The sequence below is a fragment of the Lithobates pipiens genome, unplaced genomic scaffold (assembly GCF_037356315.1).
Source record: "Lithobates pipiens isolate NorthernLeopardFrog02 unplaced genomic scaffold, aLitPip1_a1.2 Scaffold_22, whole genome shotgun sequence".
In the NCBI taxonomy this organism is placed as follows: Eukaryota; Metazoa; Chordata; class Amphibia; order Anura; family Ranidae; genus Lithobates; species Lithobates pipiens.
The window spans coordinates 88054510-88080706 of record NW_027507784.1 but is presented as its reverse complement, the minus strand read 5'-3'; the positions used below and the strand labels follow the sequence as shown (position 1 = coordinate 88080706).

Sequence of the window (26197 nt, the reverse complement as noted above, 5' to 3'; positions counted from 1 at the left end):
ATTTACCCGGCAAAACATCACCTTTTATGTTGTACCAAACAGTTGTGTTTTTGTGCACTGAAGTTCATCAGAGTGTATTTTTTTCCCAAAAATCTGCATTTGAAAAAACGTTGCGCAAAATACTGTGTGACATACAAAATGGCAACAGCAGAAATTTTATTTTTTTTTGCTTTGGGAAAATATATAATGCATTTTTTTACATGTACAGTATGTGAGAAGTGTCAGAATTTGCTTGGGCAGCAAGTGGTTAAATAGGTTCCTTCCCGTTACAGGACATTTGGCGAAGTATGCAAGCTGATATTTCGAGCTTCATGCTACATCTCACAGCCCATATTGTGCTACCTCCTCTTTCTTCGGGTCCTTCGTTAATATGCAAGCTTGGGAAGAATATTTATGGTTCCCATGAGATAAAAGTCGCTTATGTGACTTCATAGAAGGTTAAATAAAAGCGAAAGTAATTTTTTGGACTCTGACAAACTTTGATTCCTTGATCCTCAGCTCAAGACTGTTCCTTGTCCCAGAGACACTTCGCAGCTGTTCGAGAGACAATTGCACATGATCCTTACTGGCGTATGAGTGGGATGCATGGGATGGAGGGGGCAGGAGAGAGTTTCATGACAGAAGTTGGGCTTGTCACAGAGGGGAGGTATCTGACATCACTGGCCAGGACATACAAATAGACAAGTATCAGGGCTCTCGCTCTTGTCAATTCACACCACTTCCAGGATCTTCATCCCTCCAGAGCCAAACCTCCAGGCTCTCCACATCCAAAGCTAAAAGAGCAACCATGAGTCAGTCCTATTCATCTAACCAGCGGGTGTCTTCCTACCGCCGCACCTTCGGTGGGGCATCACCATCATACAGCAGGGCCTCCTTTGGGACCAAAGGAGGTTCAGCCAGCTCGGTCAGCTCTAGGGTCTACCAGGTTTCCCGTTCAGCGGCCGTCCCTAGTCTATCCAGCTTCAGAGCATCACGGATTACCCCGGTACGGAGCTATGCCACAGATGTGCTCGACTTCAGCCTCGCCGATGCCATGAACCAAGAGTTCCTGCAGACTCGCACCAATGAGAAGGTGGAACTGCAAGAGCTGAACGACAGGTTTGCCAACTACATCGAAAAAGTACGCTACCTTGAGCAACAGAATGCCATCCTGGTGGCTGAGGTGAACCGAATCAAGGGCAAGGAGCCAACCAGGATCAGCGAGCTGTATGAGGAAGAAATGAGGGAGCTGCGACACCAGGTAGACATTGTCACCAATCAAAGGTCACGAGTGGAAGTAGAAAGGGACAACTTGGCTGATGACCTGCAGAAACTGAAACAGAGGTGAGTAAGTAACACAGTAGAAGGAGAGATGGTCAAGTTTTATAAGGCTAGCAGAAGGGTGGGTTGGACTATAGGTAAAACTCTACATCTTTAGAAGGCAAAAAGGGTAGTCAGATAGGGAGGAAAATAAGGCCTAAGGAACAGCAGGGTACAAGGAGTATATAGATAAGGGGCAGTCAGATAAGGAGGTAAGTAAGGACCATGGAACAGCAGGGTATAGGGAGTATATCGATAAAGGGTAGTCATATAAGAAGGAACATAAGGACCAAGGAACAGCAGGGTATAGGTAGTATGTAGCTAAAGGGTAGTCAGATAGGGAGGAAAGTAAGGACCATGGAACAGCAGGGTACAAGTAGTATATAGATAAAGGACAGTCAGCTAAGGAGGTAAGTAAGGATCATGGAACAGCAGGGTATAGGGAGTATATCGATAAAGGGTAGTCATATAAGGAGGAACATAAGGACCAAGGAACAGCAGGGTATAGGTAGTATATAGCTAAAGAGTAGTCAGATAAGGAAGAAAGTAAGGACCAAGGAACAGCAGGGTACAGGGAGCATATAGCTAAAGGGTAGTCATATAAGGAAGAAAGTAAGGATTATGGAACAGAAGGGTATAGGGAGTATATAGGCAAAGGGTAGTCAGATGGGGAGAAACTTAATGACCATGGAACAGCATGGCACAGGAAGTATATAGGTAAAGTGTAGTCAGATACGGAGGAAAGTAAAGACCATGGAACAGCACAGAAAGTAAATTAAATGGAAAAAAAGTGCGTGGCCTTTAAGATTTCCTTTACAGGCTAATATATTTATTACAGGTACTTATATAGCACTGTCAATTAATGCAGAGCTTCACACATATATTGTACATTCACACCAGTTCCTGCCATCTAGGAGCTTACAAGGTCCCCTAACTCACATTCATACATACACATACTAAAGCCCCATACACACTATCAGATTTCCTGCTGAGTTTTTCCTTCAGATTTACCAAAACCATATAATATGAGGTAAAACCTTAGGAGTTTCAATGTGTATACAATCAGACAGGCCCTTGCACTACATGGTTTTGGTAAATCTGAAGGAAAAACTCAGCAAAAAATCTGATAGTGTGTATGGGGCTTAAGGCCGATTTAGACAGAAGCCAATTACCCTACCAAAACATCTTTGGAGTGTGGGAGGAAACCCACGCAGGCACAGGGAGAACATGCAAACTCCAGGCAGGCAGTGCTGTGGTTGGGATGCAAACCAACAACTCCAATGCTGCTAGGCATAAGTACTAACCACGTAGCCAATGTTGGAAGTTATGAAGGGTTAAACTTAGCCCTGGTGTAGTCTTAATAACCTCTGCTCTCTCTCATCCAAGCAGACACTGCATCTTAAATTCCCCCTCCCCTATAATCCATATCCCTGTGCTTGCCATATAAGGGGCTCATCCTTCCAGGAATGTGGGAGTGGATGCTCCCATCGGTGTCTTTGACTTCCCGTCCGTGACAATTCCCTGGAACTGGTGATTCTGCCCCTCCTAGGGTACTGTGTTAGGATAACCATCACCTTCTGCACAGAGTTATGTCATGTAATGTACTACTCCATGTGACATTTCAATATCCTCAAGATTTATAGATTTGTTCCACATGTCACACCGTTGATCTGTTTTACAAGTTGTTGCATACGGTATCACAAATAGTTTATATTTCCTTTTTTTCCAGTGCAGGTTAGACAATTACAAACATGAACAATGGCTACACATAATATTTAGATTTGTTGCCTCCAGTTTTCATAGATCATCCCTCTATTATCTCCAGAAGAACTGATTTTATAACTAATTTATTCAGCTGTTTAGTATATGTTTCTATATTTCTGCATTAACATGGTGTGGTGTTGCCAAACCATTGGGATAGATTTAACCATGTGCAAAAGTAACTGCCGAAGTCAATATGCCAGGATATTATTGCTTCATAGACTGGAAAGACAATTGAAGTATATGTTAGTTAGTTTTACTTTATTTCGAACATGTAAAAAAACAAACAAAAAAAAAATACAAAATAAAACAAGTGAATCATTCAGTAGTAGAAAATCACAACAACAAAAAAAAAATATATATAATTTTTTTTATATATACGAAGAGGAATGGTAAGAAGTACAAACTTATCTAAACCCGCCCCTTTTCCAGAATTATTAATAAACTATTCAATGTCCCATCACTATAAAGTCATACAGTAATTCATAATTCAAATATACTGTAATATACTAATTACCAATATAACTACACAAGCATACACATATATGTATACATACAACCCTACATGCATACATACACGTAAACCCTTGCCTTGTAAAAAAAAAAAAACATTCAATTTAAAATAGAAATAAAAGGCAAAACATTTGTGCATATATATATATATATATATATATATATATATATATATATATATATATATATATATATATGTGTGTTATCAATACCTTTTATTCCCTTTTTTTTATAAGTGAGAATGTTTTCTCTGTTCTCAGTTCCATAAGGAGGGGGAGGAGAAACAGCAGCACACTAGTCTTCCCAGTGAATGGCTGTGCAGGGGGGGGGGGGCATATCAGCACAAGTCTGATCAGTGGCGGCCCATCCATTAGGGGCGCCCGGGTTCCGCCCTCTCTCTCCATGCCACCCTCCTATATGCAATGGATATATTCATGCATAGGGGGGTTTATACTGTTTGCAGCCCCCCCCCAAAAATAATTCCACTGGCCGCCATTGAGTTTGATTATTGGAGGAGAGCAGGCTGTGTTCCTAACACAGCTAGAAAACATGCCTAGTAATAAGAAAGCAGAGGGACAGGCAGGAACACCAGCGATAGAGGACAGGTTACTTTTTCAGAACTTGTAAAACCACCCATTCAGTTTTAAATAAAAATGAAAGCCAAAATATTTTTGTATAGGTATAAAAAAAAAAAAAAAAAAAAAAAAAACATTCTAGATACCCTTTTCCCTTTTTTTTTCTAAGTGATCACATTCTCTCTGTTCTCAGCTGCATAGGAGCTGGGGGAGGAGAAGCAGCAGTACACTGAGCTTCCCAGTGAATGGCTGTGAAGCAGGGGCGTGTCAGGACAAGTCTGATCATTGGAGGAAAGTACACCAGCATAGCTAGAGAACTGACCACAATGTGCTCTCCTGCTTAGTGTGGTCAGTTTTTGTATACTAAACCAGAGGGAGTGGCAGGAACAGCAGGGATACTCACAGGTATTGATAACATATATATATATATATATATATATATATATATATATATATATATATATATATATATATATATATATATATATAAAATCTATGCACAAATGTTTTGCCTATTTCTATTTTAAACTGAATGTTTTTTTTTTTTTACAAGGCGAGGGTTTATGTGTATGTATGCATGTAGGGTTGTATGTATGCATATTTGTGTATGATTGTGTAGTTAGATTATTGGTAATTAGTATATTACAGTATATTTGATTATTAATTACTGTATGACTTTATAGTGATGGGACATTGAATAGTTTATTAATAATTATGGAAAAGGGGCGGGTTTAGATAAGCTTGTACATAAAGGAAGCAATACAAAGGGAACAGGAGACTTTCTCATACAAGTACATGGTACAGCAGGCACATATCAGGAAAATGAAGTGATGGCTTTACATATTCTTTGAAGTTGACCATACACTAATAGAATTTAGTTTGAAAATGTTCAGTTTGGGAATGTTCTTTGAGTTTTAAGATTAGTGGGGTAAAATGGATAATTGCTTTCGACTGTAGTGATGAGAAAATATGAAGAAGTATGGGACGGAAAAAAAAATTCTCAAACAAAATTCTCACTGTGGATGTGCTTTTTGTTAGTGAAAAATTGTACATAAAATATGTGCATGATCTAGGGACAAAAAACAAATGTTTATTATGCCAGGAACTCCATCCAAGTAACAGGTCTGGGTGAAAAATTTAAGGGACTAAATTAGTGGACTGGATTGGCAAGAACAAAAACTCAGAAGTAAGAATATTCAGAATTTCTGTATGAACATTCAAACAAAATTCTACTGGTGTATGGCCAGCTTTATTCTTCTTTAGCTGGATAGAGAGCCATCCATCAAACCATCTCTATGGTATTCTCACCGTCTAAGCTTGGACACTTGCCATCTTGGCCTCCGATGAAGTACAAGTGCAAATAGTCAAAGCAGCCTTAGCAGTCCTCCAAGACCACACCAAGTGCACCTGTTTCAGCTGATGGGATTCATTATACAGCAGATGGGTCTAAATGCCAGCTCCACTCTAATGAGAAATGAAAGGGCCGCTATCTCATAAAACATTGTATTCCGATACCTGCATTTGGTTATTACATATTATAATATTATTCAGTATATGATTTTTTTTTTTCGTGTTGTTCTCAACATTACTATGCAGATGCCCAGACAAACTGGCAATGACATGGAAAGTCTTCTGGAAAGTTTGAATGCTGCCAATAATTGTACCAACAGGTTTAACCACTGCTGCCCCAGAAGATTTGGCTGCTGAATGACCAGGCCATTTTGTGTGATTCAGCACTGCGTCGCTTTAACTGATAATTGCGTAGTTGTGTGACCAAACAAAATCTACGTCCTTTTTTTTCCCACAAAGAGAGCTTTCTTTTGGTGGTATTTGATCACCTCTGCGGTTTTAATTTAGTTTTCTGCATAGCATACGAGCTCATTATGAATAACTTACCTGAGAACGAAGCCCCTAAAGCGGTCCTCCGTCTTCATGTTCGCCGCTGCCATGTATCCCGGAGTGACTTCCGGGTCTTGCTGCTCCGGCACTGTGATTCGCTGGAGCCACGATGATGTCACTCCCGTGTATGCGCACGGGCGCCGACATGAGCGCCATATCGCGACGATCTGTGGCCTGCCCAGTGCGCCTGCGCACCGCTGTCTATGGCGCATGCGCCGTAGACAGCGGTGGCTGTCTTTTTGTAAATATCTCCTAAACCGTACAGGTTTATGAGATATTTCTTGGACCTACAGGTAAGCCTTAATCTAGGCTTACCTGTTGGTCAAAGTGGTTTGTAAGGGTTTAAAAGGCTTTAATAAAGCCAGTCCGGTCCAAGATAGGTTGATTCAGGCTGGTGAGGGTGTAGGCACTTAGCTCCCCATAATTAAATAGGTTATTATTATTATGTCTTTAGGTTGAATCAGGAATCTTAGTGATTACTGAATCCGAATAATCGGAGAATATTCCTTCTAAAGTTAGGACTTTTCTCTTTGCCCATAGCAACTAGACTCAGACCCATTCCTTTAATTTCCCAGTAAATATTCTGCCATTGTTAAAGGGGTTGTAAAGGTTTATTTTTTATTTTCTAAATAGGTTCCTTTAAGCTAGTGCATTGTTGGTTCACTTACCTCTTCCTTCAATTTCCCTTCTAAATGTTTTTTTCTTTGTTTTCTTTGTCTGAATTTCTCACTTCCTGTTCCTCCTCAGTAAGCTGTTCAGTAAGCTGTTCTGGCTGACTAAACACCGCTCGGATGATGGTGTGAAGTTTACTGAGGAGAAACAGGAAGTGAGAAATTCAGACAAAGAAAAAAAACATTTAGAAGGGAAATCGAAGGAAAATGTAAGTGAACCATCAATGCACTAGCTTAAAGGAACCTATTTAGAAAATAGAAAACAAAGCTTTACAACCCCTTTAATACTTATTTGTCAATTTACTATCTAAATGGGTTTCAAAAGATGAAATGGTGATTGTATAGTATGTGTGTCCTTACGGAAGTGGGGGGGGGGGGGGTTACTGATGCAAAATAGAACCCAATTTTGCAATAGGAAATTGTATTGTGACCCTTTTTTGAACATGTATGTCAATGAGTGCTTTAGTGCTGTTATAACCCTATGTAACCCCCAAATTAAGGTTGGCATTCACCCCAATTTGCTGGGGACAGTTCTCTGTTTTAGGGGTCTGTCCTGGAGGGTTCCGTGGCCCGGTCCACCAATAAGGGATACAACCAGTCCTCCCACACTGGCCCAGGCCCACCCGGCACAGTGCATCTTGTAATTGTTTAGCGGAATGACCTCCAATCAGGCAAATCACAGATCTGATCCAGCCAATGGAAAGACACTGTGGTTGCTATCATGCACTACCCCTAACATTTAAGGGTTACTTAAAGTTAAACATAACTGACAAGACTTATTTACATACCTGCTCAAAGAAGTATCAAAATACATTTTTCCAATGGGAATATCTGGTTCTATTTTGCATTAGACGGAACCCCCTATAAATATACACTATCTTGCCAAAAGTATTGGAACACCTGCCTTTACACGCACATGAACATTAATGGCATCCCAGTCTTAGTCCGTAGGGTTCAGTATTGAGTTGGCCCACCCTTAACAGCTTCAACTCTTCTGGGAAGGCTGTCCACAAGGTTTAGGAGTGTGTCTATGGGAATGTTTGACCATTCTTCCAGAAGCACATATGTGAAGTCAGGCACTAATGATGGACAAGAAGGCCTGGTCTCGCAGTCTCTGCTATAATTCATCCCAAAGGTGTTCTATCCAACATCAGTGCATGACCTCAAAAAAATGCGCTTCTTGAAGAATGGTCAAACATTCCCATAGCCCTAGGTCGGCAACCTGTCAATCGCGGGCTACCTGTTGACCGCCGACAGATAGACGCGAAGACATCCCTCAGTTGCAACCCATTTCTTGCTCTAGAGCGGCACATGTGCACGCTCACACAATCCAGGCTGCAGAGGCAGTCCCCGACCCTTGCATACATGCGGCTGCGGGGTGGGGAAAGCATCCAGAATAGCTCGGGCGGCTTTGGGCTCTTCTTCGAACACGCCGAGTGCTCCGTAGTGCTATTGCACAACCCACGCCACTGGCCCTCCTCCCTGATGCACGGATTGAATACCATGTGGGATGGTAAGAGAGGATTGCCGGGAGAAATCAGCACCGCTGCACATTCTCTGAGCCCTTCTGCATTAAGAATTTCTCTGCTCTCCAAGTCCTCCTGATACTCAAAGCCCTCCTGACACCCCCCCAATACCATACCTTCCTGGCACCCCCAATACCACACCCTTCCGACACCCCCAGCCCATTTGATCCCCCACCCCCAATACCATACCCTTCCGACACCCCAGCCCATCTGATCACCCCAATACCATACCCTTCTGACACCCCCCAATACCATACTCTCCTGACACTTTAGCCCTCCTGATCCCCCCCAATACCATACCCTTCTGAGAAGTCCTGATACCCCCAATACTATACCCTTCTGATACCCCCAGCCCATCTGATACCCCGCCAATACCATACCCTCCTGACACCCCCCAATACCATACTCTTCTGACATCTCAGCCCTTCTGATCCCCTCCAATACCATACTCTTCTGACACCCTCAGCCCATCTGATCCCCCCCATACCATACCTTCGTGACATCCCCCAATACAATACCCTTCTGATACCCCCAGCCCTCCTGATCACCCCCCCCCCCATACCATACCCTCCTGACACCCCAGCCCTCATTACCCCCCCCCCCCAATACTATACCCTCCTGACACCCCAGCCCTCCTGATTCCGTCTATACCATACCCTCCTGACACCCCAGTGCCTTGCCCTCTTGAGACCTCAACCCTCCTGATTCCCCTGTACTGTGCCCTTCATATCTCCAGTACCATACTCTCCTGACCCCCTATACTTTGCCCTCCTGACCTCCCTGTACCATACCCTCCTGACCCCTACCATACATACTACTGACCTCTGTACGCTGCCCTACATCCTACTGACCTCTGTACACTGCCCTACATATTACTGACCCCTGTACACTGCCCTACATACTACTGCCCCCTGTACACTGCCCTACATACTACTTCCTCCTGTACACTGCTCTACATACTACTGATCCCTGTACACTGCTCTACATACTACTGATATCTGTACACTGTCCTACCTACTGCTGACCTCTGTAAACTGCCCTACCTACTACTGACCTCTGGACACTGCCCTACATCCTACTGACCTCTGTAAACTGCCCTACCTACTACTGACCTCTGGACACTGCCCTACATCCTACTGACCTCTGTAAACTGCCCTACATACTACTGACCTCAGTAAACTGCCCTACCCACTACTGACCTCTGGACACTGCCCTACATCCTACTGACCTCTGTACACTGCCCTACAAATTACTGACCTCTGTACACTGCCCTACATACTACTGACCTCTGTACACTGCCCTACATACTACTGACCTCTGTACACTGCCCTACAAATTACTGACCTCTGTACACTGCCCTACATACTACTGACCTCTGTACACTGCCCTACAAATTACTTGCACTGGCCAGAAATCAGAGCAGATAGCCAGACCTGAAATTAGTCAAGAAAATCAGCCTGCTGTACCAGATGTTCTGCTTTCATGATTAACTCTGGCATCAGACTTGTGGGGGTGACCAATTACTCCCCAGGCATGAATAAAAATGTGAGTGAAAGTGAATTACAAGTTTTTCACTATAACTAACTTTTAAGGTAGGCTAAGTTTAGATTTTTACAGTGACATTAGCTATATTGTTTTTTTTTTTTTTATTGCTGTCTTTACTTTTTATTGGGGGTTGCTAGTTAATTTCTTTAAAAAAAGAGGCGCTGCACCCCGGTGGTCTTTGATCTCTTTAATGTTGTCCAGGTAGACCTCCATCTCTCAAAGATTGCCTACCCCTGCCCTAGACACACTCCTAAACCTTGTGGACGGCCTTCCTAGAAGAGTTGAAGCTGTTATAGCTGCAAAGGGTGGGCCAACCCAATATTGAACTCTACGGACTAAGACTGGGATGCAATTAAAGTTCATGTGCGTACAAAGGCAGGCTTCCCAATACTTTTGACAATATAGTGTAGCTGTCTCATTGGGACATAGGAGTTCAAAGAGAACATGGAATGAGTTCTATGTGAGGACATCTATGCTATACAATCTCCGTAGGATCTTTTGGAGACCCATACAATGATGGCACATTGACATTTATGGATCAAGGATGTCAAAAGGTTGGATTGTTGCCCTACAAAATCTTTTGGTGTATTTAAATTTTAGGGCCAGCATTGCTTTCATCTGTGCACAGTTCCACAGATTTGAAACTCACATAAACATTTCATCGCCTGACCGTCACGTTAGACATGCAGAGGTGACATTTAGGACCTATGCTTTGTAACGTGACCATCATGCGATGAGATGTATATGTGAGTCTCTAATCTGTGGAAATGTGAGTAGCAACTGTGCACAGATGAAAGCCATATAGCCAATGGGATAAGCTTAAAGTGTAAATGCACCAAAGGCTTTGTAGGGCCCCCAACCCTCTGTAAGGCTTTATACAGCAAACTCTTGGCTACCACACAACCACTTGTCAGAATGATACTTATAGCACCCTCTACCATAGGTTAGTGCTAGCATAGGATTTTTGCTAGGGAAACTGTCAGTACAGGCACATTTAGGCAGGCCTATGTTTCAGGCTAGGCCTGTCTGTTTTGATCTGGGGGCAGGGAGTGGTTAGTGTAGCAGTGGGTGTGACCACCTGTACTTTGGTTCTGAGGTGCCCTCCCTGCTTCCAGGGAGAATGTTCTGGAAGAGGGGCAGGGTCTAGTACTGGAGTGGCAGGCAGCTCATGTGGGGAGCCCTGACCAATTCCCAACTGGAATTGGCAGGGGGCGGGCCTCCCATATAAGCTGAGGTAACAGGCCACGGGGGGGGGGGGGGAGTTGTTGGCCAGGAGAAGAGGAGAATGGAATACTAGACAGCAGCAGGAAGGTACCCCCATCTGGGGAGGGGGGGGGGGGGGCAATTGCAGGAGGAGGCCCATGGGAACTGTGAGGGAACTTCACCTTTACACGGTCATTGGTAAAGTCTTCATCACGGTCATTGATGAGGAATTCCTGGAGCAGAGGGGCAGATGAAGCTGAAGGAACTTACGGTCCGGTTAAGTTCTCCATCATGGACTCAGGGCAGAGAGGTCGGTGAGTGTACCACAGTGGAGGGCTGGATGTGGAGACATGCCAGGAAGTCTGTGAGGGAACTTCACCTTTACACGGTCATTGGTGAAGTCCTCATCATTACACAGTCATTGATGAGGAGTCCTGGATCAGAGGAGAGACTGTGGGGAATAGTGTCAAATTGATGTAGCCCAAGGGCACAGGATTTGCAAGCTGGGCTAGCTGGGAACAGTAGTCCACCGTTCAGCACATGCTAGTAAACTACTAAGACTCCGGGCCTAGTAGGGCCTCTGGCCCAGCAACTGATCAGAGCAGTCATTCCTTCAGGCTGAGCCGAAGTTCTAATCTATAAAATCTATAAATAAATATGATGGCAAAGCATTTTGACCTATGGGCATCCCATATACCCCTTTCCCCAACCAAGTTATACTCCCCAATAAACAAAAACAAAACAAAGCAAATGACTGTACATTGTCTCAGAGGTGATATACGAAGGCCGGGCAGCAGGGTGATATGGTGGATGTTAGTTAATATACTGTAGTCTGCCTGAACTTTACGTCTCCCTCTCCATATCACTGGTGCATGAAGTGGTCATTGGACACTATAAATGCCCACCCCCCACCCCCCCCCCCCCCCCGGCTCTTTGCAGCAAATGCAGCATAGCAGAGACATTACAATTAGCAAGTAACAAATGTGATCTGGTGTCAGAACAACAGCTGGCAACTATTTATACCAATAAGCCATCATGTGCTGTATTTCATCTGAGATATCAGAAGGACAAATATACATGGTGACTGTCCTACACCAAGAGCAAGGACCAGCAGACATGGAAAGCGACAGAACGCAGAGATCAATCCGCCATGATTCTTCATTCTGACTTTTGCTAAACTGATTAATTCTGATTAGTAGTTACAGTATTCAGTGCCAGGCGCATTGTTCTCTTATGCCGCGTACACACGACCGGACTTTCCGGCAGACTAAGTCCTACGGTCTTCCCGACGGACCTTCGTTGGAGTTCCAACTTTCCGAACAAACGGACTTGCCCACAAACAAACGGACTAAGTCTGTTCATTTTGAACGTGATGACGTAAGACAGGACTAAAAAAGGAAGTTCAATAGCCAGTAGCCAATAGCTTCCCTTACGTCGCACAGAGAAGCCCAGATCCTCTTCTGGGATGCCCCATCTGCACTCTTGGCTCCTCCTCTTCATCGGGTGCCCACAGCGGAGACCCGCATTTCCCGGGGACAACCTTGCGGGCGCGCTCACGAGTCCCGCTCCTGCTTTCATTGGCACAGACACCAGGACTCGCAAAACCCCCCACTGTGTCACTGGATTGGAATAGCTTCCTCTGCTATCAATCTATCCAATGAGGATGGAGACAGCGGCTGGGCTCGTGCTCAGTGCTGGAACAATCGCATAGCTTCCAACTGTCCCTGATTTTGAGGGACTGTCCCTAATTTGGAGCGATGTCCCTCTGTCCCTCTTTCCTCTTGATTTGTCCCTCATTTTGATCTGATCTATATAGTTGTATATAAAATGCACTTTTTATCTATCAAAAATTGTTTTCCAGCGCTAAACCTTTCATCTGATTTCTAAATTGCTGCATTTGGAAATTTCAAGTGCCAATATAAAGGAATCGAAGTGGTTAAAAAAAAAAAGCATTTGTGCTTTTTTTGTACAATTCTCCTTTAAGGGGGCGTGGAAGGGGGGTGTTCCCTCTGACTGCATACTTTTGCTGATAGGTGTCAATCATTCCCTTCTCAAAAAGTTCAGAGATATGCAATCGGGCTCAGGTAAAAAAAAAAAAAAAGGGGGCTCTGGGGGGCAGCTGCAGCACAGAAGGTTTTTCACCTTAATGCATAGAATGCATTAAGGTGAAAATCCTTGAGACTTTACAACCTCTTTAAACCATGCCTATGGGACAGTGGCTAAGTGCTTAGATTCTGCCTAGCAGTACTGAGCTTGTATGTTCAAATCCCAACCACAGCACTACATGCCTGAAGTCTCCATGTTCCCCCCCATGCTTGCTTGGGATTCACCCACACGCCAAAGACTATGCTGGAAGGTGATTTAGCCCTAGTATATTTATGAATGTGAGTTAACCTGCCCATACATTATAAAATCTTCTTATTCAATTTCCTTTAGATTTACCTTCAACTATATAGTACAAGGTCCTGCCTGATTGCATACAAATTGGAAGTGTTTAGTTGTGATCTCATATTATATGGTTTTGGTAAATCTAAAGGTAAATTGTACAAGAAAATTGTATAATGTGTGGCCAGCCTTAGGGACCTTAGTTTGTAAACTCTTTGAGGGCAGGGACTAATGTGAATGTAGAATATCCTGTATATGTAAAGCACTGCGTACAATAACGGTGCTATATAAGTACCTGTAATGCCACATACACACGGCCGGACTTTCCGGCAGACTAGGTCCGACGGTCTTCCCAACTGACTTTTCAGCGGAGTTCCAACAGACTTTCCGAATGAACGAACTTGGCCACACACAATCACACCAAAGTCCAAAGTCCGATGGATTTGAACGTGATGATGTACGACCGAACTAGAATAAGGAAGTTCATAGCCAGTAGCCAATAGCTGCCCTAGCGTCGGTTTTCATCCGTCGGACTAGCATACAGACAAACTGATTTTTCTACTGGACTCGAGTCAGTGGGAAAGATTTGAAGCATGTTTTAAAGCAATGGTCCGATGAAGCCCACACGCAATGTAATTGTCCGGCGGATTTGTTCCGTCGGACCTTTGCTGTCGAAAAGTCCGGTTGTGTGTACATGGCATTAAAAATAAAAAAACAACGTATATGATGCAGTCTGTCAGCCAGTGTTAATTTCGTCTACTAAAACGACTAAAAACATTTTAGTCGACTAGAATACGACTAAAACTAAAACAACTGAGGTGACAAAAATACGACTAAAACTAAAATGGCATTTTAGTCAAAAGACTAAGATTAAAACTAAATTACAATTTGACTTTAAAATGAACATTGGTCTGTAGTGCATGTTCATACCTCAATACCATAATAAATAACATATTAGATTTTTCACTCCCGCAGTATAAATGGGTTTGAAAATTGTAGTGAAATGTTAACTAATGCATTACAATTTAATTACACCTATTAGATTTTAGACAACTAAAGTGAGTTTTAGTCAACTAAAATGTACTGGAGATTTAGTCGACTAAATACGAAACAAAAACAATTGCAGAAGACTAAAATGGGACTAAAACTAAAATGCCACTTTAGTCCTAAGACTAAAATTAAATCGAAATTTGCTGCTGAAATTAAATAGGGTAACACTGCTATTCATTTTGCTTAGCAGCATTGTCACCCTGTGGACAGGATAGTCTTAGCCCTCGTACACACGGTCGGAGAATCCGTCGGAATGTGTCCTATCGGACCGTGTCGTCGGATAATCCGACTGTGTGTGGTATGCATCGGACTGATTCCGTCGGAATATCCGTCGGACCCAATTTTCCAACATGTTGGAAATATTTTCCGACCAACTGGTTCGATTGGACATACTCCGATCATGTGTAGAGAATTTTGATCGGACCAAGTGCCACGCATGCTCAGATCAAATTCCTACATCAAAGCTATTGGCTACTAGCCTGAATGTAGTCCCATCGTAACGAAATTACGTCATCATGTTCTGAAAGAACTGATTTTTTCGCCAACTTTGTCCGACCGTGTGTATGCAACAGTTTCGGACAAGATCCGACGGGCAAAATCCGACGGGTTTTGGTTGTGGAAATCTCCGACTGTGTGTACAGGGGCTTAGATGAACACATAGCCAATGACATACAAATGAATGGACAACTCCTGCTAAAACTTTGAAGCAGTGGCAGCAACAGGTTTTGTAACCCTTTATAAATTCATTGTGTCATAGCAGAGGCATAACTAGAACCTTCAGGGCGCCGGTGCAAGAAACCGTGAAGGGCCCCCCTGACCCCCAGCTGGGACCCTTCCCTCTGGGCCCGGGGGCCCTTCTCGCTGATCCAGAGGCCCTTTACTCCTGTCACAGGGCCCTTTTTTACTGTCCCGTAGTGGGATCCTTTCACACCTTCTGCAGTGGCCCCCCTTCTTGCTGTCTTAAAGCCGCCCCACGGTGGCAGAACACCAAGGCCCAGTGGACAGGGGTGACATTTCCTGCCCTGGCAGTTCTGCCACTGGTGTCAGTGTTTTTTATTTTTGTTATTTTATCTAGGGACAGAGGATCCTAGGTCCGTCATAATAGGTGGTTGGGTGTAATTAATACTTTGTTGACCCTCATGGGCTCCTCTTCCCCTCCCCCCCCCATCAGGGACTCGTAGTTCAGCCTTCTCTGGATCCCCTTTCCCTTATGACTGGTGTATGGCTCAGCAAAAGTTCCTGAGGCAGGGGCATGGCGAGCTAGAAACTGCGCATAGACCTGGCTGCAGGGCCTGGATAGGATGGGCGGCGGGGTTAACATACAGAGGAACTGTCACCCCCACTGCCCCTCCTATCTAGGTGCACAGAGGCGGTGCATGAGCCCCCTGGAGCATGGGGCAGGGTCACAATTGAGACCCCCGAGACCCCCCATAGCTACGCCCCTGTGTCATAGGCTTTCTATCCTAAAGAGTGAAGGGTTTATGACTGCTTTAAGGCTTATGAATAAATTCAATTTTTTGTAAGTACAGTAAGAATAATAATAACGGTTCTACTGGCAGGATATTGGGGGGGGGGGGGGGGGGAGAACCGCTGTGTAATATGGTTTTTACCAACTCTGTAGCTGCTACTTCTGCTAGGCTTGGCTCTTTACAGGACATAGAACAATAGCAGATCTACTGGCGGGATCAACAGGTAATACAACTCAAATACAAATGTTAAAGGGGGACTCAGAAAAACAAAAACCCTTGGGGTAATGTCAGCGACAGACTGCACCATATATGTTATTTTTTTAATGTTGCTAATAGTTACGATGGAAAGCAAAGATTTGTCTATTCAAGTCAAAGCAACCTGTTTTATATAATCCACCCACCCATAGCCAGCATCATATCTTTGCCACCCACCCATAGCCAGCATCATATCTTTGCCACCCACCCATAGCCAGCATCATATCTTTGCTTTTCTTCACTCTCCCATTTCTCGTCTGAGAATAAACAGAGAAAAAAAGAGGATAACCAGTCCTTGTAAATATGAGGAAGCATGTCATTCACTCCATGTGACAGCGGTGAGTCAATCCCATTGAATGATTGAGCAAAAGACAGGTTCACTTTAAACAGAAACAGAGAGACATACCTGGGCCGGAATTGCTGACCTCTCCTTCTGGAATTGCCAGTTGACCATCATGTTGGTTCAGTGGATTCAAGATTTATTAAAGCCGTCTGGTTCTGCAGAATTTCAACCTGTCTATGGTCAGGCTGGTTGCACAACAAGTCAACAACCAGAAAACCAGCCTGACGTTTTTTTTTGCCCAACCACTGCCGGCGGCTATAGCTATCAGGGACGTGCGGTGAGGTCAGTGTCTGGTGAGGCACTAGCAAGTATGAGAGCCAGATACACACAGGTTACATACGCCGTTAGAGTGAGAGCAATAATTCTAGCACAGACCTCCTCTTTAACTCTAAACGTGTAATCTGTAAACATTTTAAAGTGTCACCTATGGCGATTTTTAAGTACCGAATTTTAGCGCCATTCCAAGAGTATGCGCAATTTTACAGTGTGACATGTTAGGTATCTATTTACTCAGCGTAACATCATCTTTTACATTATACAAATAAATCGGGCTAACTTTAGTGTTTTTACATTTTTTTTTTTATTCATGAAACCCAAAAAAATGTGTTTGAAAAATTGCTGCGCAAATGCCGTGTAACATAAAAAGTTGCAACGACCGCCATTTTATTCCCTAAGGCCACTTTCACACCGAGGCGCTTCTAAACTGCTAGTAAAAACACTGAGCGCTTTTGAAGAGCTTTTCAGGTGCTTTTGAAGAGCTTCCCATTAATCTCAATGGAGAGGGGAGTTTTTCACAGCCCTGCCAACATACTGCCCTACTGTGAAAACATTCATTGATTTTAATGGAAATACGTTTTTGTGAGCTTTTTAGGCACTGTTTTTAGCGTGAAAGCGCCTGAAAAGCGCCTCAGTGTGAAAGTGGTCTAAGGTGTCTGCTAAAAAAATCTATATATAATGTTTGGGGGGTTCTGAGTCATTTTTTAGCAAAAAAATTATAATTTTTACATGTAGGAGAGAAGTGTCAGAATTGGCCTGGGTGGCAAGGGGTAAATGAACATAAATAAGTCATATACAAATATTTATTGTATATTGTTTTTAAGGTAATTTACTATCATTTTTAAAACTGTACTCAAGCAGGGGGCTTATCGGACAAATTACTGAAGTTTGAAGCTATAAATTCCAACCAGTAATTTTACAGTAAATAGATAAATAATAAATTACAGGCCCCCCAGCCCCCCCATTTTACTTACCTGAGCCCTGGAACTTGAGCCGCCGGGGACGCGCCCTCTCTCTGCCTGGGGTTCTTGGCTCTTGATTGGATAGATTGATAGCAGCGCAGCCATTGGCTCCCGCTGCTGTCAATCAAATCCAATGACGCGGGGGCGGGGCCAAGTCATACATTCAGCTAACCCCCTTAGGGGAAGCACTTTTCCTAGGGGGTTATCTGATGCGGGGTGGAACCACGGGAGCTGCCGGGGGACCCCAGAAGAGCAGGTTCGGGGCCACTCTGTGCAAAACAAGCTGCACAGTGGAGGTAAGTATGATATGTTTGTTATAAAAAAATAAAAAAAAACTAACCCTTATTACAATCACTTTAAATCGGATTTCCAATAAAAAAAAAAATTGTAAAAGTCAGCAGCTACAAATACTGCAGCTGCTGACTTTTAATAATTGGACACTTACCTGTCCCAGGGTCCAGCGATGTGTGGGAACGAAGCCCCGCTCATCTCTCTCTCCTGTCTGCGGCACCGGCCTTGTCACTGTGGTTGTTCACAGCAGGGCACGCACTGTGCATGCGCGAGCCGCGCTACGCGCTGTGGATTATCTGGGACATGTGACGTGTCCCAGATGATTGCCGAGAGGGAGGGGTGAGAGGTAAACTTACTTCCGGCGCCGCGGTGCCCCAGGAGGAAGTGGGAGCTAGGACCCACTAAAAAGAAAAAAAATTGCCATGCCGAATGTGGCATGTCAGGGGGTCACCTTCCCTTAAAGCAGAAGTTCCATTGCTGGGTGGAATTTCGCTTTAACATTGTGAGAAAAACATGGGATTATGGGTAAATCGTTTACCCATAAACCCATGTTTTTTCCTTGTAGTTAAGAGGGCTGGAAGGGAGCATGTGTCTTTTAGACACATGCCCCCTTCTATGACACTGCGGTGAGAGGAGAGCAGGGGCGGACTGACCATTTGGCCACTCGGGCACTGCCCGAGGGCCCCGGGCCACTAGGGGGCCCATTCAGGGTTGCCAGCCTCTGTAAAACCAGGGACAGTATGTAAAAATCTGTTTTTTTTTTACATCTGTCTCTGAAATGTCACTTACCGACATCCCTTTGGTCTAAAAATCCAGAGATTATAGTTGCCCCACCTCTCCAGTACCGTCTCAGCCAATAGATACATGTCTCTGTATACTGTGTGTACATGTATGTGTATACTGTGTAATTGTATACTATGTGTGTGTATACTGTGTAATTGTATACTGTGTGTGTGTATACTGTGTGGCCCCATAATCTCTGATTGCCTGGGGGCCCCATAATCTCCTATTGCCTGGGGGCCCCATGAGTGGTCAATCCGCCCCTGGAGGAGAGCCTCCACTGCAGCATTTTTTTTGCACTCATTTTCTTGTTTACATAAGAGCTCCTGTGTGTAATGTAACCCCTGACACTTGCTGGTTTTTGTCAGGCCGCCTGATTATACATCTGCTACCAGTTGGACATGGAGAAGACCGGCCTGGTGGCACAGTTGGCGAAACCTGAGAGCTCGGCACATCACGGGGGTCACCAGGACTGGGGAGAACATACAGATAGATGTACATATCCTTGGCTGGGTGTCCAGCAGGACATAAAGAGCAGCTGGAACTGCCAGATTCCTATATAAGAGGCTCTGCAAGAATGAATTATAGAAACCGCACCAAAAGAAAAAAAAAAAACTTTAGTGATGTTGCCATAGCAACCAATTATGTACCTTTTCACATGACAAGTATGGAGGAAACCATTGCTGAGCACCTTCTGAAAATCTTTCCATGCTCTGAGCCCGTGACCTTCAACTGGTGAGGTCTGTTTGTAGTCTAAAGGCTCGGAAAATGAGGTGAACATTTTCATCCGAGGAGCGATCGTGCGATTTTCTGATAGTGTCTACACAACTTTCCACAGCCGGTTTCCGACCTTCCGAATAAAAATTTCCGAAGGGTGAAACTCCAAAAATTTTCTTGTACAGGAACAGAACAAACTATTTTAGAAGAAGGGAAAAAAGGACCACTAGGTCAGACTTTAAAGGCAGATTGGACCACAATATTTATAAAAAACAAAAAATCTAAATTTTAGATATAGACAAAAAGATATAAAATCAAGAAATATACATAGAAAAGTGCTATTTAAAAACATGTATTCACACATTATATATATATATATATATATATATATATATATATATATATATATATAATATGGGAAACAAGGGCCCAATATTATATGATATCAGGTAAGTGAGCCCCTGTGTGTCAACGCGTTTCGCTGATCTGCTTCCTCAGGACACACAAAAGGGAATGAGGGAGAAACAGGTCTCAATGTACAAACAAACATTTGTTTTACATACATGAAAGTCATATTTCATTGCATATATTTAGACATGCAACGACCAATATGCATTGTAAATGCATCAAGTGTAGTATACATCATGACCAAATACATTTATATTCACCTTGTCTGGATATGAATACGCAACCCTTAGAATAACACTGGAGCATTGTTTCAAGTTACATGTATGGATGTGGCAAGGGAGTGATTCTTGTAGTTGAACCAATGATTGCATATGCATACATACATTTTCTAGTAGGTGTCACTCATTTTAATTTCAAAATGTTGGGAGGTATGCCCATAGCAGCCATTCATGTGTCACTATTACTCATAGCAACCTAGTGTAACTATCGCCCATAGCAACCAACCAAGTGTAAATATCACAAAAAGCAACCAACCAAGTGTTTCTGTTGCCCATAACAATCATCCATCGAATGTACAAAGGATTGCACTGCCTGTTGTAGGCTTTGGTTCTGTTTTCTGACCGTGTTCCTGGCAGACAGATCCAGTTCTGACATTAGTACCGAGCAAGTGAAATGATCCCCCTGAAATGAGTCGGTGACCACTTGTTCACAGCAGCAGCTGGGACACGAGTCTTCCATCTTCCCGTGGGCCAGGCCAGTCTCTGCACCGCCCGCTCACACCACCATTATTGGGAGGCCTGTGAGCTCCATAACATGACAGTGAGGAAGAGCAGAGTCCTCACAATGTAAATCTCCCTGGGCCTGTGCTCCCTACATGGCCAGCCGGGGGGGACATTTTCCCACCAGGAATATAAAACATTCGTCAGGATGAGCTCATTCCCATTCCTAACATAAGGAGGAAGCTGCCATCACCATAATAGGAGAACAGTAGCAGATATGTCTTTAGTGATAGTGCTGACATCACCCCCACGGTCTCGTCTACCATGTTAAAGTAGATAGAAACCCAATCAGTAAAATGTTAGTCCAATCCTTGCATTTCATTTTTTTAAATCTGCAGCTTTCATAAAAATAAAATTAAAAAAATACACGGTGATCCTGACATAACTATCCTTCCTGTTATAGGGTGACAACTCTCTTTCTATTGTATGTCGGTATTGTCACCCCGTCACATGGCCTTCTGGTGGAGGCGTTGATGTACATTGTGCAGGCGGCAGGCATGGTCCACCGTTGTCACCATGAAGAAGCCGGCCCAGGGCAATGATGTGCAGATGATGACTTTAGACAATATGGGGGGGGGGGGGGGCTCTGATTTGATAGGGGACCCCATCTTAGACTGGGGCGCCTCAAAATTTGTAATACTTTCAAAGGGTGCTGTGAATGAAAAAAAATTGGGAAACACTCTTATAAGGCACTGCTAGGTTTATCTGCACAGAAATACCGGTATCAAGAAGAATCCTGACCCCTTATGTACCTACACAATGTTGTCAAAACTATTGGGACGCCTGCCTTTACACATACATGAACTTTAACCACATGCCGACCTGGCCATAGCCGAAAGATGGCTACAGCACGGTCGAGTTTTTCTGGGTGGACGTTCATGGACGTCCTTCCAGATTCTTGCTCCCGCACGCCACCTGGGGCGCGCACCTGAGAACATCCCGGATCACGGTAAACAGCCGCTGATAGCGGCTGTTTACCACTTGATCACTCCATCAAATGACGGAGCGATCACTTGTAAACAAACCGGCGATAAACCGGCTGATAGCGGCTGTTTACCACTTGATCACTCCATCAAATGACGGAGCGATCACTTGTAAACAAACCGGCGATAAACCGGCTGATAGCGGCTGTTTACCACTTGATCACTCCATCAAATGATGGAGCGATCACTTGTAAACAAACCGGCGTCACGTCATGATGCCGGTTCCTCCCTCCCCTCTCTGTACCGATCGGTACAGTGAGAAAGGGAGAGGGTGAGAAATGGCAGCAGCACTGTGGGCTGGATGTGTAGTGCCCACAGCGCTGCTCAGTGACAATAATCTGCAGTACTCTGCCCCTACTCTGCAACACTGTGCAATACTCTGCCAATACTCTGCAACACTGTGCAATACTCTGCCAATACTCTGCAACACTGTGCAATACTCTGCCAATAATCTGCAACACTGTGTAATACTCTGCCAATACTTGGCAAAACACTGCAATACTCTGCAATACTGTGCAATAATCTGCCAATACTCTGCAACATGGTGCAATACTCTGCCAATACTCTGCAACATGGTGCAATACTCTGCCAATACTTGGCAAAACACTGCAATACTCTGCAATACTCTTCAATAATCTGCCAATACTCTGCAACATGGTGCAATACTCTGCCAATACTTGGCAAAACACTGCAATACTCTGCAATAATATGCCAATACTCACCAATACTAAATTTTAAAAGAAACAAAGAATTGTTTTATTTTTTTTAACCGAATTTTCAGTCCTTTTTGATTAATAGCACACAAAATAAAAAACCCAGCGGTGATTAAATACCACCAAAAGAAAGCTCTATTTGTGTGAAAAAAAGGACAAAAACAAAAAATTCATTTGGGTACAGTGTTGCATGATTGAGTAATTGTCATTCAAAGTGTGAGAGCACCCAAGGCTGAAAATTGGTCTGGATATAAATAATAGAGATCAGTTCAGATCTCATGCACCTTCTTGGACTTAATTCATAGAGATTGATTTACTAAGATTGAAGAGTGCAAAGTATGCGCATGGTAGCCAAAAAAAGAAAAAGGAAACAGATTTTTTTTTTTGGCCAGATTTTGCACTTTGCAGTTTTAGTAAATCAAAACTTACGTGTTTGTGTATTGTTATGCCATGTACACACGGTCGGACTTTCCAACAGCCAATGTGAGATCGGAGCTTGTCAGAAATTCCGAGCATGTGTGGGCTCCATTGGACAGTTTCCATCGCACAAAATTTGAGATCTGGTTCTCAAATTTTCCATGAACAAAATCCGTTCGCGTAAATTCCGATTGTGTGTACACAATTCCGATGCATAAAGTTCCACGCATGCTCGGAATCAAGCAGAAGAGTCGCACAGGCTATTGAACACAAATAGAGCTTTCTTTTGGTGGTATTTGATCACCTCTGCGGTTTTTATTTTTTGTGCTATAAAGAAAAGAGCGACAATTTTGAAAAAAAATGCGTTATTGTTTACTTTTTGCTATAATAAATATCCCCCAAAAAATATAAAAAAAATAATTTTTCCTCAGTTTAGGCTGATACGTATTCTTCTACATATTTTATGGGGAAAAAAAATTGCAACAAGCGTATATTGATTGGTTTGCGCAAAAGTTATAGAGTCTACAAAATAGGGGATAGTTTTATGGCATTTTATTATAATTTTTTTTTATTAGTAATAGTGGCGATTTTTATCGTGACTGTAACATTATGGTGGACACATCGGACACTTTTGACGCTATTTTGAGATAATTTTCATTTATACAGCGATCAGTGCTATAAAAATGCACTGATTACTGTGTAAATGACACTGGCATGGAAGGGGTTAAACGCTAGGTGGCGATGAAGGGGTTAAGTGTGTCCTAGGGAGTTATTCTAACTGTGGGGGGATGGGCTACTAGTCACATGACAGCGATCACTGCTCTCAATGACAGGGAGCAGTGATCTCTGTCATTTCACTAGGCAGAACGGGGAAATGCCTTGTTTACGCCGGGAGACAGCGAGCCTGCTAGCCCCTCGGATTAAAGGGGACCTACAGGTACGCCCATTTGCCCACTGCTGCCATTGTCCCGACGTATATTGGCGTGCAGCAGTTGGCAAGTGGTTAAAGCTGTTGTAAACCCCAGACATGAAATATGAACAAAGCATATCCCTCTATAGTGTGTACTTGTCTCAATCCGGAGCAGTGTCATTTCTGTCTGCTGCTTCATTCACTGCTATCAGCACGAATCACTTCTGACAAGTTTTCTTGACACCAAGAGAAAAATGGTGACAAGGGAGGGATCTCCAGCACACAGACTTCGATTGACAGCCTCAGTTCTGTTCCTGTGTGCTTTGTGGAGAGGGGTGTGTCTCTTTCCTCCAATCAGCTCTCAAAGCTCCCCTCACTGAGGCTCTGCAGTGTGTAATTTCAGTTCTTCGGACCCTTTTTTTCTGACAGCTCAGACAAGCTTTATAAATTCTAGACCTTGAATGGCTGCAGAGAAGAGAAGACGGCAGATAGACAGGTACAACCATTGTAGGAGAATTTGTATCATCCAGGTGTATTATTTGAGCCAATCACTTCACTGGGTACATGTACGGGTTTACAACTACTTTTCAGAACACGAGGGAGTGAATGGGCACCTTTGGGAATTTCCAGAGCACTGGGTTATGATGGTGATAGGAGTGGTGGCACCCTTCAGAATTCAATAGATATACTTAGCAGGTCAGCCTTGGTTGAGAGGGGGTCCTAGACTGAGGCAGATGATTACTCTTCCAAGCTGCCACATTGAGCATGTGCATTGGATTATGTCATGTGATATATGCATATCTTTACACGAACACTTACCAACCCCTTCCTTCTCCTAGGTTGCAAGAAGAGATTCAGCTTAAAGAAGATGCAGAGAATAACCTGTCAGCCTTCAGAGCGGTAAGTTATCCTTCCACATCCAGCAGGTCATTCAAATGTTCACACGTGGTAACAAAATTGTGCTTTGCAGCTTCACAAAGCTCTTGTAACTATAGCCTAATATAAGTATTATACCCATGCCTACCAACATTTTGAGATGGGAATGTGGGACACCTACTAACAAATATATGTAGGCATAAGACACGCCCCCTGCCCTACCCCCTTAAAGGAGAATTAACCCAAAAAAAAAAGATTAATTAAATCCACAAGGGCTTTTTTTTTTTACCACTACTATTCCTTTATATTGGCTTTTAAAATGTACTAATGCAGCAATTTAGAATTTGGATGAAAGGTTTAGCGCTGGGAAACACTTTTTGAAAGATAAAAAGTGCATTTTATATACAACTATATAGATCAGATCACAATGAGAAGGAAAGAGGGACAGAGAGACATTGCTCCAAATCAGGGACAGTCCCTCCAAATCAGGGACAGATGGGAGCTATGCATACCTGCCTGATGTATATTGTTTATTGTATCTGTCCACAATCCATACCTCCCAACTTTCTGAAATGGGAATGAGGGACATCTATTAGGCTCCATGCACACTGCAGTTTATTGGAGTTTGGGCGTTTTTTTTAAAAGCCTATAAACTCCACTCTATGTTAGCCTATGTGTCCATGCACACATGGATGTTTTTTAGCTTTAATGAGCAGTGGAGTTTATGGGCTTTTTTCTGAACGCCAGAAATTTGCGTTCAAAGTGCCGTTTTTCACCCCCAAAAAAACGACAAGCGATGATAAACACTCAAAAATGCTCATAAACACGCGTTAAAGCGGTTCTGCACTCATAATAAAACATTTGCCCATTCTGTTGCCTCTAGACCATATATTTGATAATGCCACCTGTTTTTTTTTTTTGATTCATCTACCTTTTGTAATCCGTAGTAGTTTATTTTCATCCCCTGCGGCGATGGGCGGTCTCTTGCGGGGATCAGCATAATTTCCTGCTGAAGCCCGCACTGTCTCCTGGGATCTCGTTCAAGTAATCCCAGGAGACATTGCGGCTAATGCACCCGACATCTCGCGTGATTTCGGCTAATACAGCTGTAATAGCCGAAATCACGCGAGATGTCGGGTGCATTAGCCGCAATGTCTCCTGGGATTACTTGAACGAGATCCCAGGAGACATTGCGGGCTTCAGCAGGAAATGATGCTGATCCCCGCAAGAGACCGCCCATCGCCGCAGGGGATGAAAATAAACTACTACGGATTACAAAAGGTAGATGAATCAAAAAAAAAAAACAGGTGGCATTATCAAATATATGGTCTAGAGGCAACAGAATGGGCAAATGTTTTATTATGAGTGCAGAACCGCTTTAATTAGTGTTCGGCATTCTATTTTTTCAATGCACTGTGGGATTTTTGGAGTGTCCTCTAACTGTGTATTTTTATTGAAAACGCCCATAAACGCTAGTACAAAACGCTGTTAAAAGCACATTTTTTTCAACCATCGTTTTTTTGCCAGCAATTTGGCGTCCAGAAAAGGCTTTTTTGAGCTTCAGTGTGCATGGAGCCTTAGCAAAAGTATG

General features: G+C 43.4%; 1 protein-coding gene across 2 annotated transcripts in view; it reads left to right on the top strand.

Moving 5' to 3' along the window:
* The first annotated feature begins 692 nt into the window (after nt 1-692).
* The window catches only part of DES (desmin), a 46840-nt gene continuing 21335 nt past the window's right edge, over nt 693-26197 (top strand). The window contains exons 1-2 of one of the 2 annotated variants that reach the window (XM_077447847.1): nt 693-1323; nt 24570-24630. In XM_077447847.1, the coding sequence (XP_077303973.1) occupies nt 788-1323; nt 24570-24630 (597 nt within the window). In that variant the 5' untranslated portion in view covers nt 693-787. The remainder of the gene's footprint in view (nt 1324-24569; nt 24631-26197) is intronic. The other variant, XM_077447846.1, reaches the window with a different exon arrangement.